We start from the raw sequence: 21,479 nt of genomic DNA, 5'->3' as shown, positions 1-21,479 counted from the left end.
AGACTGGGCTTTGCCTGATCTGCCATGGGTTCTCCAGTGGTCTGAGTCTGCTCAAATCCCAAATCCGAAACAAGCAGCATTGGTGAGGGTGTTGGATACATTGTAGATGACAACAACAACAACCTAATGGTTAGTAGTGGATGAGAAGAGGAATAAGTAAACACAAGCAAAGTATGCAAGTTGCTTTATTAAAAGCATACCCATTGGGCTGCTTCTGCTACTTACAGTGGCCAATAAATTCCCTCTGTCCTAACACACTCGAAGTGCCAGGATACATTATTCAGCACATGAGTAATCAACCACATTCTTTTGGCTAATAGTAAGTTGTTGAGCCGGTCTCTTGTTCATGAAGGTCAATAGCAACACCACTATGGTAGCTGCAGAGCGTGGTAGAGCCTTGTGGCACCATACCCACCAGATTAAAACAAGGATCCGTGCAAGGATCCCATGTGATGAAGGCTACAAGTTTCCCAAGTAGGTAGAGGGACTCCTGTGGAGGATCAGGCTGTAAAGTCACATAGAAAACCATGGGAAGGCACTCAGCACCCAGTCAAGTGGAGGATGAGGTGTTCACGTGGCCACCAGAAAAACCAGTTGGTCTACCGGATTTTCTCTCTTCGCGTGGAATGATAATTTGGGTTCTGAAGGATAATTGGAGAGTTGAATTTGAGGGTGGCCTCGGTACCTTGGGGGACTCTGAGCCAGCTGCTGTAAAGGAACCGAGCAGGGGCTGTGGTAACAGTGCTTTTTCTCACGGGTTTTGAGACCAGGCAAGCTGTTGAACTCCTGGATCAATACTGCATACTGCAGCCGCAGTGCTTGCCAGAGAAGAAAGTCCCTCTACTTTAGGTTTTGTAACATATTCTCATGCATGGGTCTGTTCTCTCTCTCTCTCTCTCTGCTTGCATTAGGTTAAATGCTGCTGAAGTAGACTAGCCTAATTATGGCCTTTCATTCAAGATTAATATGAAGCCATTAGGCTGGTTTATGCAACCAGGTAGCTGAGCAATAGAAACATCTAAAACAAGTATGGGGCAACACTGGAGGCTGAAACCATGCAATCAGCGGGCTTTCATTGTGAAAAGGCATGGGAAACAGGGGAGCGAGTGCTGCCTTCATCCACAGACTTGAGACAAAACTCAGCAAAGAGGACAGAGGGCTACCAAACCCACCACCAGTCCAACTCAAACCAGGGACTGAGCTAAACAGGGGAACTTGCCAATCCCAACGCCCCCATCACTGCTGTTACTCACACCTCCCTCTGTGCTCAGCAAAATAAGCTCTGGTAGCTCTTTCCCAGACATGGACAACTGCCCAGTTCACTGCCAGCTTCTCTGAGCAGAAACACCTCCAAGAAACTTGGGTGTTTTTCTAACAGCTGGATCAGAAAAGGGTAATGGCACAGCAACGCTTTTGGAAGCTCTCTCTCCCTATGCTCCAAAACATCGTGCTTACTTTTGCAGTTGTGGTTAGGTGAGATGCAGGGAGATTTTGTTGGTAATTAACTGGGTTTTCACGGACTTTTTTAATGCCACCCTAGCTATTTTTTTAAAAGGAGGGATTTGGTGACATTTGAGAGAGGCTAATTAAGAGAGAAAAATCAATTGAAGAAAAACCAAAATTTGATTGTAAGGAAAACACAGAATTTCAAGACAGGATTTAGGAGACAGAGTTTATGAGACAATAATGGAATTTTGAATAAATTATTGATTTGAATATTAACATCTGCTAGCAAATCATATTTAAACTGACTTTCATTTGGTTTAAGATAGATTTCTTTTTAAAAGCCCAGAAGGCCTTTTCTCTTGAAGCTTAGAGGAAAGAAGACAGATGCACCCCCAGATCTGAACATACACAACCAGTTGAAATTTCAAGTGAACTGTACTTCCATCTCCCAAGGGAGAAACACTGAAAAGGAGACATTGATATGGTAGGTATTGCATAGTGCTGCTGCGGGACCTTCCTACCTTCCTAGGGCATGGAAGGACCTTTTTGGAGAGAAATTTCTTTTGGGCAACACTTGATGAGTGTGAATAGGTTTTAACTCTTTTGAAAGTGGGAAGGAATTTGTATACTTCTATACACCCAGCAGGTACCTTTGATTTCCAGTCATGCTACTGTCAATGGACAACTGCAACTGTTTTCAAGCAACCCATCACTTCCTTTAAAGCTCAGATGGCAGAAAAGCACCAACCCTTATCCCTTCACATTTCTTATTTTCATCAGGGCAGGATGCAGAAGTGCCAGGTACTTTCCAAAGAGGCAGTCCCTGCTATGTAGAACAGACATTCTTTGCTTAATACTGTCATGATTTCCAGCTTCCACTGCAAAACACAGAACTTTCACTGTCAGGAGCTAGAGAGAGCACACACACGCACAAACACATTAGGCACTTTGTTTTATTTTGCAAAAAAAAAAGAGTCTTTATATATAAACCATTTCATTCTCTCTCAAAACATTCTACAACTATACAGCTGTTTGCTCCATCATTTGCATAGGAAATACCACAATACAAAAATAAGGTAGGGGGGAGGCAAAAGAAGCAAAACAGCAACCAATTTCTGCATGTGTTTCCACGTATAAACATTTGAAGCCTTACAAAATTATTTACATCGTTTGTCAACTATGTACACTGAGAGCAACATTTCTAACTATAACAAACAAAACTATAATTTATCAAGTATACGTAAAATTGTCTTAAAAAAAAAAAGAGTCTATCATATACCACAAATAAATAAAGACAAACAACAGTTTTAACAAAGCTAGGTTTTCCTGCAAGACCCTTTTTTGGTATTTTGATTGTCTATTCTAGCCTTTGGTTGACAGCTTAATATTACGGCTTGTTAATTTCAGACACTTATTAGGTTTGTTTGGTTTTCTCCTGTTGTCTGGCCAAATCCTACCTGGTCTAACCTCATCTTTGGCCCTTCATCTATGATTTCAAGGCTGAGCACGGTGGATCAAAGTCATAGTTAGCATAAAAGGGCACCATTTCATTGACTTCAGTGGAATTTCAGCTACTTCTGTCAGCAGAAAATTTTTCCCTGCGTGTGTCAATCTGAACAGTGGATTAACTAAACTGCACTGTAATTTTAAACAAAATTACTGTATCCTTTACCTTCTAGCAAATTACATCCAATATCCACATGAAACTAGATCATACTGGTGCTGAACCAGCTTAACATGTCTGTGTATGGAAACTGCATCCTAAATCCTTCTTTTTAAAGTGATACTAAGTTTAGCTTATAGTAAGAGGTTTAACATTCTGTGTTCATTTTAACTATCCCCACTATTTTGGCTTCCAACATTGACTTTACAGTTCATTCTGCATGTTTTGCCCTTTTAAGCAATTTGAAAACAAAATCCTGCTTTGAATATTCAGTGCACACCATTGAGTTAACAGGTACAAAACATCTGACTAAATTGGTACTATTTTGAGAGGTATTTAAGTAACTTTTATAAATGTGCCATGTTATCAAATGTAAAACAACTGATTTTTTCAGATGTTTCTTAGAAAACTTTTGTATTAAACCTAAAAAGCTGATTTGCGTATTTACAAAATCTTTGTCATAGCAAACATGCAACACACAGAACAAAATGCTTTGTTCTATGGCTGTTTATTAATTTTTCTATGTATTTTATATCCACAGAATGGCTTAACATTAAAAAAAACCCCCGCATGTACTTAAGTATGTCCAGTAAAAACCTGACAGATTACAGTTCATGGCTTTTCCACTGTGTGCATTCTTCTGCATCCTCTCGTTGATTTGTTTACTAAACATTGTCACAATAATGACAGTGCTTTGGTCAAAACACTGCAAGAGGAAAAAAAAAAGTATAAAGCTGCAATGTGTCGAGATATAATACTTGTAAAGAGATGAAACCTGCTGACTAAAGCCATATACATCATGAAAGCAAACAAACGACCGAACACTCTGGTAATCATGATACAGTGTCTTCCCTTTTTCTGCATAAATATACAAAATATACATTTCCAGTTTCTTTTGAGATTTCTTTTAAATGGATATACTCAAAAATTCAACTAATTTCAGTTGTATGTTGAGAGTCAATAGGAAATTGCATAGATACAAAACAGCCTCAATGAGCAGTCCAGCTCTTAGTTCTGATGCCTCTTCATGTGGAGCGCCAGGTGATCGGAGCGGGAGAAGCTCCGGTTGCAGACGGCGCACTGGAAGGGCTTGGCCCCCGTGTGCTTCCTATAGTGGCGCGTCAGTTCATCCGAGCGGGCGAACCTCCAGTCGCAGCCTTCCCATGTGCACTTGTAGGGCTTCTCACCTGGAAGAGAGCACAGAGCAATGAACTGTCAGCTCTAACTCTCGAGCAGAAAACTGATGTGGGTCCACACTGAACAGCATTGCACCTCAATTACAAACAAGGAGCTGACATATCCTCATTATTCACAGCTTTATTCATCAAGCCCCAAACTAACAGTGCCTTTGTTTTTCTCAGAAAATTTTGCTCTTGAAAATGGGATTTAACACCTCAGTAAAATGCACAAAATTTTCAAACATGCAAATTGGAGAGAGCTACAGTACAGAAATGCAGGGTTAAAAAACCTGCATGAGATCAAAATATTCTCCTTTACACTCACCACAGTATGAGAGGGAGTAGGGGAAAAAAAAGCAGTCTCATGTGACAATCCAGCCTGGTTTGTAACTTACACTTGCACCTTTCAAAAATGGGTAAGCTAAGTTATACAGTGCTTTTTTAAGAGGTCCGAAATGGGAAGGAAGACATCTATAAGGATTCTTCGCAGTGTGCAGATCTGTTCAAGAACTTCTGATGTGTGAAGAAAGGGGCACAGTGTGTTACAAACACAACGGGGATAGTATTTTCCAAAATGTCACAAGCAATAAAAACTTGTGGTATCCTGCTTGGGGCTACCTATATATAGGAGAAAGCGCCTCAAAGTTCAAAGCACCCATTTTCAGAATGAAATGTCTTTAATCGGGTGCTTAAGTAGCCAGCCGTATTTTAGAGGTGGCAACTGCTTGCTGTCTTCAGCAGTCTACACTGACATAGGAGGAACATGGTATCTCTGAAAACTTGCTGTGTTACAGCAGCTCTGAATGCAACTTCAAAATAACCACCTGGTCTTGAATATACCAGCCCAAGCAGCTGAAATGTTCACATTCATCCATTTTAGAACTAGAAACACAGTATTTTAAGCATGCCTACAATTTACAGGTGTTTGCTGAAATGGGAGAAATATGGAGTCACACAGCCATGACAACTTCTGTGTGAAATCAGAATTTTACACGGGTATGTACACCTGCCTAGGAGCTTGTGTGGGCATGATGTCACCATACAAGCAAGCTTCATATAAATAAAGAAGTTAATGTTTGGTGTTGTTCGACAAAAACACCTTTCAGTTGGGAGAGTGAATTGCTATCTATATATCTTACATTAATTTGACCCATTTGGCAAGAAGAGAAAGAAAACCGAGTGTGTCAAAGCACTTGGCAGTAGCTTCGTCTGGAGCAGTAACTGACCAAAGCTGAGCTTCTCAAACAGTTCTTTCTAATCCATCTTACAGATCTTCTACATCTCCACTGGTCTCAAACCTCTACCCTGACAGCAGTGTGAAGTGCCTCATACTTTTCCCTGTTTTACCACCACACAAGCATGTGGAAGAAAGACAGAAGACAGTATCCTGCAATCAGAGGGCTTATTCTGCATCAGTTATGCAGGTAAAACCATCTGAGAAGCTCCAAAACACTACTTCAGAGGCACTTATTTATCATGCAGATGAAATTATGAAACTGTTTTTGTCTGGGAGTTTCTACTGCTTCATCTGATGAACTAGCAACTTTTCTACCACTGACTGCAGAACTGGCCCTTTACTCCTAATGGGGATGTGACTTTGCACTGGCCGGTGTTGTCACAACCAGAACCAGACCTTTCCAAGAAAAACTAACCACCTAACAATCTCATTGCACAAACAGCAACTGTGATTTATTGAAATCATGCTGGAAACATAACATCCCTTAGGAAAAACAAGAGCTCGGCATCACCTCTCACAGAATTTGTAATTATTTGGTGGATCACAAATCAGAACAGAAATCATCACAGATTTCTGTCACAGCTGAATTTAGTCTGTCTGAGTAAATTCTGAACTTACTCAGAGTAAATTCTGATGCTGATTAGGACTGGAATGATCTATCATACAGGATTCTTTTTTGCTCCATGAAACACATATTGTAGGCTAAAATACAGATTTCATGCAAACCCAGTGTGTAAAGCTTTTCTAACACCAGTGAAGCCGGCTGAGATAACACATTTGGTCTTCACAATAGAATGACAGGAAAGATCCCCATTCAGTGAGGGGTATTTTGCACTGTATAGATGATCCTCAGCATATTTTAACTGGGTTATTAATGGAGGCTGTAAAAGCCTGTGTTGATGATCCAAAAGCACAGCACCAGGGAGATGATCTTTGAACACTTTGTGCTAAAACACACGTGCACACACAGAGGTTACACAAAAGCATTACTCCTGCATTTGAACTGTCTTAATTTAGAACCAATGTATTTATTTCTTTTCCTTATTTCTTTTTCCTTTTCTCCCTATGTACTTTAAATTATTCTTTAGAAGTCTTCACTCAAAACTGCCACATTACACCTGATGCTGAGTCCTGTGAGGCCAACACCCTCACTTTCCAGGCAGAGGACATACAGTCAGGTCTCTATCTACTCCGAATGCTTCCTCTTACGTTTTGCAGACTTATACAAGGAATGACAGAGAAGGTAAAGAGGGCAGGAAAATAGCACTAGTTAACAAAAGCCTGGGAACATCCAGACCGGACTGGAATGGGGACCTGGAGATTAAAATCTGTTTCCAAGTCTGGCGCTGAGGAGGTACGAAGTACACGCAACTTTCACTGAGTGTCGGACTGTGCTGCACTGTAAAAGCAGCCTCAAAGTCGTCCTGTGTAGGTGGAACCTGACCCTGTCAGAGTCCAAACAACAACAAAAAAAGCTGCTCCCCGTTAAAACTTTTCCTAACACGCAAGCAGTGTCAGCAGGTACTGTGAAGGCTCCTGGCAGAGGAAGTGCCGGCGTGCTGGCAGTCTGGGCAGTGGTGATCCCTGTGCCCTGCTGGGTGCCACGGCGTCCCAGACAATGCTGAGTCCCACGGCCAGAACCCCCACCAAACTCCAGGGCACTCAACTTTGTAGAGACACTGTTTAGAAACTCACCACACTGTCATGGTCACTTCACTGCCTGCCATAGCCACGAACCCTCCTGGGCAACAGCGCTGCACTGGGGAAAAGCTCAGGCAGTGCCATGCAGAGCAGCACCGCTCCTCCTTGCTGGCAGACTTCTGCAGACCTGAGCTAAACCAAGCGGTGCTCAGGGGATGAGCAGAGGCAATGAGCTGGTGCCTTACTCAGATTGTTTTAATAGTGTTACTTTTATGTACTGGAAATTAAAGCCAGAACGCTGCTTTTAACCCCTGCTTTAGCCAACAGTGAGAACTGGAAAATGTATTTTTAGTGCCAGTGTAGAGGCCCGGATTATTTTGAATAAATCCTAGGGGTAAAATACTGAATATCTATGTTTGTAATGCTAGTTTCCGTTGGAAAGTTCTATTTAAAAACTGAATCAATTTCAAATGTTTTCCTTTTGGGCAAGAAGGAAGAGGGGTAAAAAAAGGTAGGTGGAGATTAATTTTCACTCCTTCAGAGCAAGCAGAAGAACAACTAGCTGGTAGTATTTCCTCTCTCCCAACCTATACACATGCTTTTTGTCATTTAGCAGAAATAAGAATATGGTTTAAGTTCCTGCAAGCAAGGGAAAAAGAGTCTCACATATTTTCTGAAGGGATCCTATTTCTTTGCTGTGCTGACTTTAAAGCTCTGAGAAACCTGGGTTGAAGACTTAGTTTTTAAAAAAACAGGTATACACAACAAGAGACACTGAACTCTTTTTCCACTGTTTTTGTTGGCTACATAGTAATGTAAGATTTGTTTACTTTATTGATTGTGCGAAATACAGTAGCTGTAAAGTTTCAGAAGTATTTGGTTTTCCTCCAGCAATTTAGGGCTTCTATAGAGTGTTAAACCAAGAATGCCACTGGTCATCAAATATGAGGGCAGTACGGCTCAGTTACTGGAACACGATCGCGGTATCAAACAGATATTTCACTGTAAAAGCAAGAAAACAGCTAACTCCTCCACTTCAGGGGAGCTTCCACGGGATTTGTTAGAATGTCAACACTGTTCAACTAAAACACCATGGAGGAAGCTGGTACCGATTTCCAGCCAAATAGCACACTCCAACCCTTTCTTCCCAAGCCAGAAATATTATACACAGCACTTCTGGGAAACAGAACTGCTTTCCTTTAAATTATACTTCAACAGGATAGGGATTTCATAAGTTTAATTGGATTTCTGCACAACCTCCTTCCAGTATCAATGATTTAAAATATTTTGCTAGGCTTATACATCACAGAATGTATTTTTAAGTTCATGAGCTCTTAATATGTATCCATTCTCCAGTTTTAAAAAAATACATTTGCGGAGCATGAGAATGAGACTTGTATTTGAGCACAGAAATTTTAAGCCCTAATGTTTAGCTTGGAAGGTCTTTTAAAGAAAGCACGGAGTAAGAGATAAGGGAGTTTAACCTGAAGGGAGACTATTTTGCTTCCAATGTACCTATTAGTTATAAAAAAATTATTCATACTGCTGTGAGATTACAAGGATGTCAAAAAGATGTTTAGATGTTCACATAAAATATGTTACACTAACCAGCCACCTCAACAGATAAAATCTCCTCTGGCAGATCCCATGGTTGGGGTTTCTTATCAATGCAAGAGAGTGGTCTGCACCAGTAAAGCACACATACTGTGTTGCCTCTTCTCCCTCTAATTTCTCTTTTTCTGATTCAGTTGTGCCAAAATGCACCAGTTGCTTTCCTAACATTTAATTCCAGTTGCTGGCAGTGACCCTCATGGCCACACTCATTTGGGTAAGGCACAGTGCCACCAGTGGGGGGGTGACAGACATTTTGAAGACACCCTGTTATCTTCAACACGCAGCCTCTCTTCAAGAACCTGTTTCTGCTTGAAATTATTTGGAAAAAACAAGTCACTGACAGCCTCTATTATTGACGAATCTCCCCATTAACAAGAAAATAAGCTTCCTTATTTCACCAAAGAGTTTTAGGACTTTATTTCTGCAATTCACTGCTAGGATGGCTTTCTTTAAAAATAAAGTTGTAAACAGCAAGGGCTGGATTTTCAAACCTAAAGTTAGGTAACTCTATTGTTATGCAGAAATCCAAATACAGGTATTACACCAGCCAATGCCTGCAACTTCACTTGTTTCCTATCAGAAATTTCTGTCAGAGCAGCGAGTTTGGAGCATCCTTAAGGAATAAAAAGCAGCACACTTTCCAGAGACTTCAAAATGACAGCACTCGATTACAGCTCATAAGGGTATAAAAGTATAAAGACAGCCCCTCCTCCAGTCTTGCCATCATTTTAATATTACTTGTGCTTATTATTTCCAGTGGCAAGTGGTTGGCCTTAAAAATATTCAACTAGGTGTGATAAAATTGTGGCAGGTAAAGCCAAAGTTTCTGCACCAAACTGCACCAGTTATGTACATAACTTTTACAATGCTCAGCTTTAAAACAGATTATTAAAAAGATTTATGTTGTCTCAAAGCTTTGTGGTGCATTTGTCTTCAAATTTTTCACGTTAACATCAGTTGTCTTAATTCCCTGACATGCTATAGCCTCAAATTTTAGAAAAAATAAGAACAAATGAAATGTTTTTTCTATTTTAGTTTGCTTGAAATAGTGTTTCTCTAGCTCACGGTACCATAGTAGTTTTAAACTCTGACTGGGTCACGAGACCTGGATGCAGTTACTTGGGTGTATGTCTGCAAGCATTCAGAAGTTTTTTGCTCCCAACATTTACCTAAAATCAGACCTTCTTTCTATCACTGACTAAGTCCTAAGTGCTGTAGTCGTCATTAAAAGCAGCTTCTTGGCCTGTTTTGGTTTTGGGTTTTTTAGAGAAAGAACAGAAAGCTGAGTTTTCAAAATATATACTCCCTCAGGTGTTTAAAAGCTCTTTTGTGCACTAAAATTCTCAGTTGTCCAAGATGGAGATGGATGAGAGGGCTGACAGCACACGAGGTACATCCAGCTTATTCTGTGAGTGACAAAACATTCAACGACATTTAGTGCTTAAAACATCCATCCATAAATGATATGAATGAGCAACATATGCTGCACACTTTTAAATGCAATAAAGTCTCTGCCTACTATAGTAGTGGCTAAAGGGGGACTATTAAACACTACTTCACAATGAAACAGCATTTTAAGGAATTCTGTAACAGAGAGATTTGAGCTCAGCACGAAGTCCGACCACTGAAAAATGAAGCATGAAGAGGAATAAAAGATAACTGACTGGTGATCAAAGAGGACAGGGAAAGGAATTCACTTTCTGACTACAGAGGTGCAGAAGGCATTACCTTCTCAGCACTCCCACCAGTGCTTGAAGCGCACTTATTTTGCTAAGTGTTGTCTTACGCAGTTCAAGGATTAGTGGGGAATCTTGACTGGCCTGTGCAATGGTTTATTTTCCTTCTGGTATAACATTCTGTCTTAACAGAGGTGGTCTCTCTTCAAGGAGATATGCAAACAAAGAGGAAAGGAATTTTTTTTTAAGTAGGTTTATAAGAAATCCATGCCATTTGGGGTGCACGGCTGTGTCTACACATCCTGTGCTGAAGAACACATTTCCTTACCTATGCTGTGGTACAAGAACAGCTCTTTAGCTCTCTCACCAATAACACTGGCTTTTGTACAGTCAGGTAAGAGGTGCTCTTAAAATGGAATTTATTAAACACATACTGTAGACTTCCAGATTTGCATCTACTGTATGCACACACACACCAAAGAAAAAAAAATTAAAGCAATACATTAAAGCTATTTTAACTCAAAGCAAGGCACTGTACACTTGCCAAAATCAAAGGTTTTAATATGTCCTTAATCAGAGTGTTAGAGATCCCTGAATATAAATAATGCAGCCTGACAGGACAGGAATGCTGCTACCAAGATACTCAGACTAAACTAGGACATTACTTAAATGTTTCTAATCTTTCACCAATGGGAGGTGCAGGTCATCTAACAAACAACAAGCAACACACTACCCTGGATGGAACCAGGAGTCAATCGTCCCAGTCAAGCCTCAGAAATTAATTACAATAAAGAATGTCTGATCAAATAATGGAAAGTTTTAATCACTGGCAATTGCTGCGAATCTTGGGACTGTACTAGCCTATGTAGGGCGGTCTCAAAATGAACTATATTTAAAGCCGGTCTCTTAGGTCAACAGTTTCCTTATCAAGAATCAAATATCCTGGAACTGAAGTTTAATCCTCTCAGGGAGCAATTGACAGAAACAACAGTTTTTTTAAGCTTTCATGCTTAGAGGGACTTTCTAGGCTTTTAATCAAAAAGAAAATATTAGGCTTTTCTTTTCAGTATCTGAAATCTAACAGGAATACCCCCACCTGACACCTTGGAATTTAATTCCTGCTTCATAAAAGTTGTATGCTGGATGCCGATGAGAATGATCAATAATATTTAAATAAAATTTAGGTTTATGCTGCTAAGATTTCACCTTCTTTTGAGCAACACATTCAAACATTTCTCATTCAGCTCATGACTTCAGATAAAAAACCAGATCATTCATGAAGTGTTTGAAAAAAATGCATTATTTTCCCTTAAACTGTGGTTGGCACAGGAAAATAATGTACTTCCATTTCTCAGACAGGCAACTAATGGCTTTAGCAGAATTCATAAATAAAAGATACTAACACACCCTGCAGCAGTGCCTAGCAACACTGCACTTTAATGCACTTTGTCAACAGTTTTATTTAACTCTCTTCCACTTTTCCTTATGGTCTCTATCAATGATGGCATTTACTGACAGCTCCTTAAAGTGTAATCTATGCAACTGACTCATCTAACAGGTCAAAGAAACTGGATCTGCACAGAAATACTACTTAATTGCTGTTTTCACGATTTCAGGATGAGGTTTGCTATGTACATGCAAGGCTGCAGCCATGATCCAAGGCAGATTCCTTTGGGGCCTCCATTCCTCATTTGCGCACCAGGAGTGAAATCCCTTCCCAAAGTCTTGGTGTGATTTGAGTTGATACGTGTTTTCCCAACATGCAGGAGCCCAACTACTACTTGTCTCCCCTTCTGGACCTGGGGCATTCTGAATTCCCAGGCAAATGGCACTATCTTTAACAAGTGTCCCTATACAGGTATAATGAACTCAGAGTGCTGAGTCCCAGGGACTGCTGAAGTCTACTGCTTACAACTGGTTCTAATTCTGATGTACCATCAGTCTAATTCTGGATCTATTGAGGCAGAGATCTGAAATAAAATAAAACGTTTAACACCTTGAGGAACCACACAAATCAGCAGCTGTTCTATGCCTATATAAACATTTGAAATAACCAGGGACAGTGGAAGTATTTTGAGTGCATCTCATTAGAGAAATGCCATTTCTCTTGAGTTATCTCGGCTCCCACTTCCCATCACCAAATACAAGCTAGATCTATAGATAGAGATGAAATAGTTCTGCAGTTAATACTAGAAACTATTAATGGCAAGCCCACCATGTGACCAGAGAACATGCCTGTACAAAGACTCTGTATACAGAAAACCAGTATCCAGCTGGAAAATGTCCTCAATGTGCATGCCTTGATGTGTTCAAAACAATCATAGATTTTCCTCTTAAAAACATACACAATTCTGAAGTGTGCAGCTGCTCACAGAAATAATAAAACCCCCCTGCACTACAGGTAGCATACAGGTATGGTATTCCAGGTGCCTGCACAGCAAACAGTCAATGTCCACAATCCAAATGTTTGGCATATAAAGAAATCTAAAAGGATATGTTATAGGATTGCTGTTTCTAAATGATTACTCGATATATATGTATATACTCGGATGCCAGAAGAAGAAGGAATGAAGTTTATCTGCAATACGAAAGTAACTGCTTTTCCCTGGGATCCGTCACGTTTCAATTTGGACATGCAGCCATTACGCCGGAGCTTTCAGGTGGCTTTGCTGCTGAACAGCCCACGATAAACGCGCAGCCCCCTCACACATTATATACCGCAGCTGCACAATGCCGGCTACAAAACGAAACTTGTTCCATGGCAAGCAGGTAAGATGATTTTAAAGATTATTTTAAAAGAAAATCCCTGCTTCAAAAGGTCAAAAAACCAACCTCTTTTGAAAGATGTTTCAATAGGTACTTTAAAATACTGGATACCATTTTACCCGTTTCAGAAGCAACTACCAGATTCAGGTATCATACTGAAGTGTTTTAAGGTATTAAAATGTACCACACACCTGCTCCAGAACTGCATGAAAACGGACAAAAAGTGTTCTGTATCTTTTCAACACTTGAGCCTTTGCTCATACTCTGTTTTGGGGTTGCCAATCTACCAACTAAAATTTATTTCATCATTAACAAATGCTAAAGCATTACGTAGGGAAAGAAAAACATGTGCCTGCTTCAACAACTGGTACAAATACACAACCCTATCTTAGCTCTTAACGGGAATACTGGGTTCCTGATCAACAGCAAGAGTCCAGTGTAATTACATTAAATCAGCATAACTATATCACTTTATACCACCTGACTTGGTGTAAGGTAAACAGCTTGGGAACACCTAAAAAGAAAAATATATGGGATTTTCCTCTTGCCCATCTTCTGTAGTTTCATTTAGATGTAATTTATGAAGTCTGACAGTGTGGTCATATCTGAACTGAAAAAAAAATAGACTACAGCCTACATTCCATCTATCAAAAGTAACATTTCCTTTAGGTTTGTTCTCCAAGAAAATCTACTAAACCCAGGGAAAACCTTTCTGAAGAGAAAGGCTGCTAAATAAATACCGTGAAAAGGCTGAGATTTTCCAATACAAAAGGAAAACCATAAGGTCTGTCTTGACTTTTAATGGCAGACAAACTTTGCTGCAGGCTCTTTTATTTTAAGATGACAGATTGCTGAGAAGGGCGGGGACTGGTTGGGATGAGAGAGAGACTGCAGCCAATTTTAAAAGGTATTGTTAAGAAACTAAGAATAAGGAGAGAACAACTTCAGTGGTCCATGATTACTAAAGAACGGGTTTAGCCAGATAAACAGGTCTGCTATCCCTGAAGGGAATTGAAAGAATATCACACACAACTTTATTAAAATGGATTACGTGACATTTGCTTTAGACTTTGAAGGTAAAAGCTTCACAAAAGTCCTTTAAAAATGTTTTAGAACTAAAAAATCAAAACTTATTAGTGCTGTATGAATTCACAGTTCTGGGGGGATGGGATGCAGAGGCACACACCCTGATTTAGCCCTCGGCATCGAGTCCTTTGGAGATCAATAACGAGATTCCCTTGCACTCTTGGGGGAGCTGAGCAACTGCACAGGTTTCCCCGAGTTTGCACCTCTTTACCTTTACATTCTTTTATTGATCAAACGTTAAGTCAGAGATCTGGCTCTTAAAACACACTTCAGCCGTATGTTAAGGCAGAGATCAGAATCGGTGCTGGAAATCTTCAAGCATGAAGTGAATATTCAAGAGAGTTAAACTAATCCAAACTCTGAAATACTGCAGGTAACAGGATACGGACTCACATTCTTGCATGTAATGCACGCTTTAGACAGTTTATCCCTTCATTCACCTCCCCAGAAGACCCTTTGTGTTACAGACCTGCTTAAGTTCACTAGATTTTTATCTAAAACAACATTCTTGTTTCCATGAATACATCAGCTCCTCTGACCTTTGCACATTTACCCACATTTCTAGGTAAAAAAGTGAAGGCAACAATAAACATTAGTGACCCTAAGCAATACATGCTAGCAATGAGGTATGTATTTCTATGCATACAACAACTACATTTGTAAACCCTGAAGTCATTACTACTCAAGGTACAGAAAAAGATATAAATTGATTTTAAAAAAGGAATAGCGTCCATTTCAAATGCTGACTATGCAATGTTAATGTTTAGACTAAAGCTTTGCTTTTATCTCTCTTCCTAGTTATTTTATAATAGCAATCAAGATAATTAAAACTGGTATTTAGTTCCTGGCTGAAGTGCGCAAGTGGAAATCGTACACTTAAATTTACAGATTATTTATTTAAGGGGGATTCTACTCTCTGACACTACTCAGATTTACAGCCTCATGAAAATACTCCTTTCTTACTAAACTTACTGCTAGTGATTATATATTAAGAATATTTTTAACAGCATTGGTGTTTAGTCTGGTACTAATTCAAAACAATAATCTTCTACAGTTTTTTTTAATTTTTCACTGTACAACACAGGAAACTTTCATTTCAGAAAACAAGATTTCCTTAGTAACACTTAGCCTGGACATACTCAACTTCTCTACAATAATCTAACAATCCATTAATAATAGCTGCTGAACAGAAGGCCTTGTTTCCATAGAGATAGTGAAACATTTTGTTAAATCATAGCTCAGGTGAAAACTCACTCCTTGAATGGCACAGCCGTAGCGCTGACAGTCTGCTTCAATAAAAAAGTTGCTTGAACTGTGACTCGTGTTTTTCTCTGATTCTAAGCCCATGCATAAAAGAACCAAGGTTCACACTCACTTCTAAAAACAGGAGTCGCAGCCCTCTCACTTCATTTCTTTACAAAATCAGTCATATGCTTTTCACTGATTTAGCATGAGTGGTTCTTTACCAAGATCCCAGCAAAGAACTGTCCTTAACAGTTTCAGGTGTGCTGGTGGTGAGCTACGTTTTTCTCTTTCTCTCCCTCTCTCCTTCTTCCCCCTGCCTCAGCAGGTGAAAGCTTGGGAAGAACATCTGGGGCAGTTCCACCTCCCAGCCACCGTCCTCAGCACTCACAGCTCTTGTGCCTACACACAACCAACACCATCCCCAGCTCCGCTCCTCGCGGGCCCAGGAAGAGGGACTGCCTCTGTAGCTGCAGGCAGCGTTTGATCAGGGTACAAAAAACAAGTGTGACACACTGACACTTTTAATTTTCTCCATTTTAATGTCTTTCCCTGACAGAAAAAAAAAATTGAAATTATGTCCTTTTTTTTTTTTTTTTAAGATAAACATGGAGAACCATTTGTCTTTCAAAAAAATAAAGCCCACTTAATGCCAAGGACAAAGTAAATGGACGTATCTTGGGAGTTTTCATGATGTTTCTGAAAAATTCTAAGATTAAATAATTCTAAAAGGTCAGAGAGAAAGCCCAAGCCAGAAAATTCTATCTACTCAGATAAATCTTCAAAAGTAGAACATGTTTACTATGTTTAATTCACTATTGGGGGGGGGGGGGGAGGGGGAAGATATTTTTTAAAAAATATTTTAATGGCATTTTAGACTGAAAAGGAAAGTTTCAATCTACTTTATTGTCAGCTATTTTGAGTTCCGTTGAGGTTTAAAAAAACTGCATTAGTAAAATAAATTTTACTTCTCATTTACCAATATTCAAATATTTTGTAGCTGAATTGCCAGTCTGTCCACACCACTCTAGAGAAAACAGGGAGAAGCTGGCAGACCCCGCGCGCTTGCACTGTCAGAAAACGCGTCAGCCACGGACGAACGAGAGACAGCGAGAGAGTGAGTACATACCTGTGTGAGTTCTCAGGTGCGCTTTTAAGTGAGAAGACTTTGTATAAACTTTTGTGCAGCCTACAACAAAAAAGAACCAGAAAAGGCAAAGAGGCTTCAGTAGGGAGAACAGAAACACTCCACACTACGCACACTACGTTTAAACTTCCTCATTCAGTGCTGGGGTACTATCAGGACACATTTAAGTTTACTACTTTCTGGCATCATCTTTGCCATTTAGAAGTAAAACTTTATATAGAACGCTCCTAGAGGTATGATGCTTTACACAGAAAAAAGAAAAACGTATGTTTCAGGCAGACTTACTGCTTTGTAATGTAGTATATAGGCCAAGAGCTACAATCTATGTACAGTAACACCTGCTACATAGGTCAACAACTTTGCATGGGGAGATTATTTTTTAAAAATTTCCAAGAGGACTTGATCAAGCCAGACTCCGTGTCATCATCACACAGGGCTCAACATAACTCTTCCACTGGGTATTTATCATCTGGCACACCGAATGGGTGACACGGCACCAAGAGTTATGTTGGTAAAGGGGAGCAGAAACTTCTCTCTGCGCTACAATGGGTGTGCACGCCCTGTATCCGGGATCATGTTGTACATGGAGGCACACTTTACAGCCAGGTCCCTCTTTCCCTTCAGTATAGAAGGCAATCCATCTGTGGACAATTTTCAGAAACTGTTTTAATGGATTTACGAGGGCAGCTGAATCTCTTGTTTGTAAGAGGGAAGAATGGCCGTGGCCTTGGCTACTGGGAGCTGAAATTATTTTTGCTCTGCCAGAAAATTTAAACTGAGCTGTACTGCCCTGATCAAACTGAGCCTCTGCTCCATCATGGATATTGTACAGTCACATTGATTTACACTAGCAAAAGTCATATTTTTTATTTTTTGTTTTCTATAGAGTCCAATTTTTTGTTTTCTATAGAGCCCAAATTGGTAAAATGAGCTCAAGAGACTGACAAATGACATGAAGAGTATCTATTACTTAAAGAATGTCGGAGTGTTCCACTCAAAACAACAATGAAGACAAATTCTACTTGGACAAAAAACTATTTGGTTCTCCCTAGGTGTAGACCACTAAAGAAAAACACTTATACCTCATCCATGATTATTCACAGTTTTTTTTTTATTGCAAGTGCTGGGATTTTCTGGCACAGATTGCTTACCTGGGTAGTCACAGTAATGGATACGTCTTTTCTCCAAATCTGGGTTACTTCTCCTGTTGTATCTGACAGGTTGGATGTTCTGGGGGGTTATGGGCAGAGTTGCTGGTAAATTTGGGTTGTGAATCGCCAGCTTGGATGCTATAGTTGCGGCATATGATGGAGGGGGGGTTAAATTCTGCAGCATCTCTGCTTGTCTATCTGGACTTCCAGGCTCTGAGCTTGGGGGCGAAGGAGGGAAGTAAGTGGCCTGCTGCTGCAGAAACTGGTTTGGCATGGTGTAGGTACAGGGGGGGATGCCCTGGAACTGTTTCATCGCAGTCTGTGGGACAGCCGAGGAGAGCGTGTTAAGGCCCGCCATGGCTGAGGGCATGGAGACATTGTTAAGGGAGTCCATCACGGCTGCCTGAGGAGTGGTGTTGGGCATGTCTAAATCCGGTGAGCTCAACAGCTGATACAACTGGCCTTGCTGGGGCGTGATGGAAAGATGGACATCTGGAGTAGGAAGCTCCTGCTTGATGAAAATGTTGTTCACGTCAGGAGTTTGGTGGGAGCTGAAGATGCTGGTAAATTCGGGGAGGGCCTGAGTGGGAGCAGGGCCAGGGGCAGGGGCAGTAGTTTCGTTCTGGTGACTGAAGATGGTGACCGGCTCTGTCTTGATGTGGGTTACACAGGGTCGCTGAGATTTGTACAGGCCAGTTCTAAGGTGGCTGATGTCGGGTAGGAAGACGTTCATGTTGATGCTGTAAGGCAACCCTTCACTGTCAGTGAAAAACTGGTCTACAACCGAGGCACTGTCTCTTCTGTATTTCTTATGTTCAGGGATGACAGGAACGGGCGGGAGCTGGGGTGCCAGGTATTTCTCCATTTCACATCTTGTCTACAAAGACAAAACAGAGCATAATCCATATGATTTGTTACCAGCTAAGAAAGATGATGGCATCTAAGTCATGTGAGGTTTTACAAATAAAAGGCAATACTGTTCAGCCAGCCACAAGACACCTACGGAGGAAGCTATTAACGCTCACACTAATGAAAACCTGGTTGATTTTACAATCAGCACACTGATCAACATCATCAAGGACAAGGAGATAAAGTCATGGAACAAGCCGTTCACACATTAAGACCGATCTGATGTTTCAGCATACACAAAGTTTTCATCTTTTATGCCTAAAAGACAGTGCGAGGCGCAGAAGTGACAGGCGCTGTGCCTAATCTGCAGATCTCCTGCTCTGGAATTCACTGCTCCAGCAGGGTCACTGCCTATCTGTTTCACTCGCTTCTCTTTGAAATGCTAACTGTAAAAGCCACATCCTCAGCTGGCTATTTGAATACTAATACTTCAAATAATGTTTATATATATATATATATTCCATACTTCCATGATATTTCATCCCTAGAAGAACGGTATTTAATTAGAAATACAACACCGAAGTGTAAAGTTATTAGTAATATCGAATAAAAAGAAGACGAGTTGACTACATCAGAGTACTCTTTGTGTAAAGTGTCTCCAGGACTACACTTAAACCAATAATAATCTATGCAGTGTATAATTGGCTAATAGCGTGATAAACATATCCCTATCCATGCTTCGGTTCTCGGAGAGCTCTTTAATTACTGGAAAATCATCCTCTTAGCACAGTAGTGCGAGGGAATCCGTGGGTGGCTGGAGCCCTATACATTACTGGTGTACAGTCATCGGCAAAACATTTATCACGCACTCTTCAGTGGGCAAATGCTACATTCCCCCCTGCCCTGTCAAGAGAGCGCTCATACCAGACCCGTTTAGCACTCCGCAAGCAAAAGCAGCTGACAAACAGCAACTCTGCCCGAAAGTGGATTTTAGGACCTTTCTTCAAAGACCCCCGTTAAACACCACAAACAAACACAGCCGCCTTCCCGTCCCTTTGATCTGGATCTGCCCCGACATGCCAGGCTACTTTTTCCAGCTCTTGTTTACGAGTCGAGGGCAGCTCGCTTTGAAGACGGGGAGTTATTTACTCGTTGGGGAACACACCACCGAAAGGCAGCGCCCGACAGAGCGCTGCCCGGCACCGGGGCTCTCTCCCCGCCGACCCGGGGGACGCCGGTGCCTCGCAGGGCGCGGGGAGCCGCCCCTGGAGCGGGCACCGTCCGCGGGCTGGAGCCCGGCTGCGGTTGGCACCTTCCCGCTTTTAGCTCCTCCAGCTGTTTGCCTGCGGATCCCCTCCCAAACAGCCTCCTGGGACAGGCACAAAGTCCTGGGAAGTCCCCGCTTACCCGGGGCGTCGTGTGCTCTCCCCCCCCCGCGCTCCCCGAACATGACTCCCTGCGTGGGCGAGGAGGACAGGCGGCCGCTCTAATTCTGCCGCCGGGCAAGTGCGAAGGCAGCAGCTGTAGCTTTCAACACACCCGCGGGGGCAGCCCCGCTCCCCCCGCCGCCCCGGGACGGCCCGGCCGCCGCCTCCGGAGCCCGCGCCCCGCCTCGGCCCCGGCCGCGCTCCGCCGGCGGGAACACGGGAGCGCTCCCCGCTCCGCACGGGCGGGATGGGCGGCGTGGCCGCTCCCCGCACACACACACGCGAACACATACCCACATATACACACCCACACTCTGCCACTGCCGCCACAGCCCCGCACTTCGGTGTCCACCGCCCTCGCCCCGCAGCCCGGCCCCACCCAGTCGCGCCCGCTCCGCAGCGGCCGCTCCCGCCAGGGCGAGGCGCGGTGGCCGGGGCTCTGTGCGGGCACCGAGTGCCCAGCGGGGGCTGTGAGCGGTGCCCGCTGCCTACCTGCACCATCTCCTCCGCCGGCAGGGTCGCGCCGCCGCCCCCCCCGCCGCCCCCCGGGTGCTGCTGCTGCTGCGGCGGCGGCGGCTGCTGCTTCAGGTCCTCTCCAGGGAAGATCGCTGCCTCCCGGGCCCCCAGCACGGGTTTGAGCTGCGCGAACACCGGCTCCTCGGGCTGCTGCACGGGCCCCAGGCGGGCGCTCATGGTCAGCACCCTGGTGGCCATGGGGCTGGCGGCGGGCGCGGCGCGGACGGGCTGCCCGCCCCGGCGTAGAGCGAGTGACCCACGGGCGGCTCCGGGCGGGCGGGCGGTGGCTACTCGTGCGCTCACTCCCCAGGAGCACCAGCCCAGAGCGCATCCACTCCGGTGTCGTCAGTGCCTCCGCCTGTACCTGGCCGCGGGTATCTACCCGGTGACACACGCCCGCCTCTATTTCACCCTACTCCACCCCCGGCCCCCCCTATACCCCACCCAGCTCGGAGAGGGGGCCGGCCCTGCCGCCCGCCCTGCCTACGGGGAGCGAGGGCAGCTCCTCCCCGCCGCCCGGCCCGGCCCGGCCCGGTCCGCCCCTGCCCCGCAGCGGCGGCACCGGCGAGCGGTCCCGATCCCGATCCCGATCCCGATCCCGATCCCGATCCCGATCCCGATCCCGGTGCCGCCTCCGGCAGGGCGGTATCACCTGGCAGCAGCCGCGGAGCGGTGCCCGGCGCAGAGTCTCCGGGAAGGAGCGGCCGGCGCGGCGCTCGCCCCGGAGTGGAAGCGGGTTTTCAGCAAGTGCGGCGCTCCGCCGAGGTTTCTCTCGTGCTTTTACTATTATTTATAGTCTTGTAAAGAAGCACTGCTGATGTGGGCACTTTAGAGCAACTG

At 43.1% G+C, this 21,479-nt stretch overlaps 1 protein-coding gene across 1 annotated transcript; it reads right to left on the bottom strand.

Annotated features, from left to right (window-relative positions):
- Positions 1 to 2,381: 2,381 nt before the first annotated feature.
- On the bottom strand, positions 2,382 to 21,034 carry KLF5 (Kruppel like factor 5). Its single transcript, XM_048295575.1, has 4 exons — positions 20,616 to 21,034; positions 17,848 to 18,724; positions 16,679 to 16,738; positions 2,382 to 4,296 (listed from the first exon to the last, which is right to left on the bottom strand). The coding sequence occupies exons 1-4, from the start codon at positions 20,835 to 20,837 to the stop codon at positions 4,118 to 4,120; spliced, it is 1,338 nt and encodes a 445-aa protein (XP_048151532.1). The 5' UTR covers positions 20,838 to 21,034; the 3' UTR covers positions 2,382 to 4,117.
- Positions 21,035 to 21,479: the final 445 nt, after the last annotated feature.

The sequence above is a fragment of the Corvus hawaiiensis genome, chromosome 2 (genome assembly GCF_020740725.1).
Source record: "Corvus hawaiiensis isolate bCorHaw1 chromosome 2, bCorHaw1.pri.cur, whole genome shotgun sequence".
NCBI classification, from domain to species: domain Eukaryota; kingdom Metazoa; phylum Chordata; class Aves; order Passeriformes; family Corvidae; genus Corvus; species Corvus hawaiiensis.
This window is presented reverse-complemented; position numbering and strand designations above follow the sequence as displayed.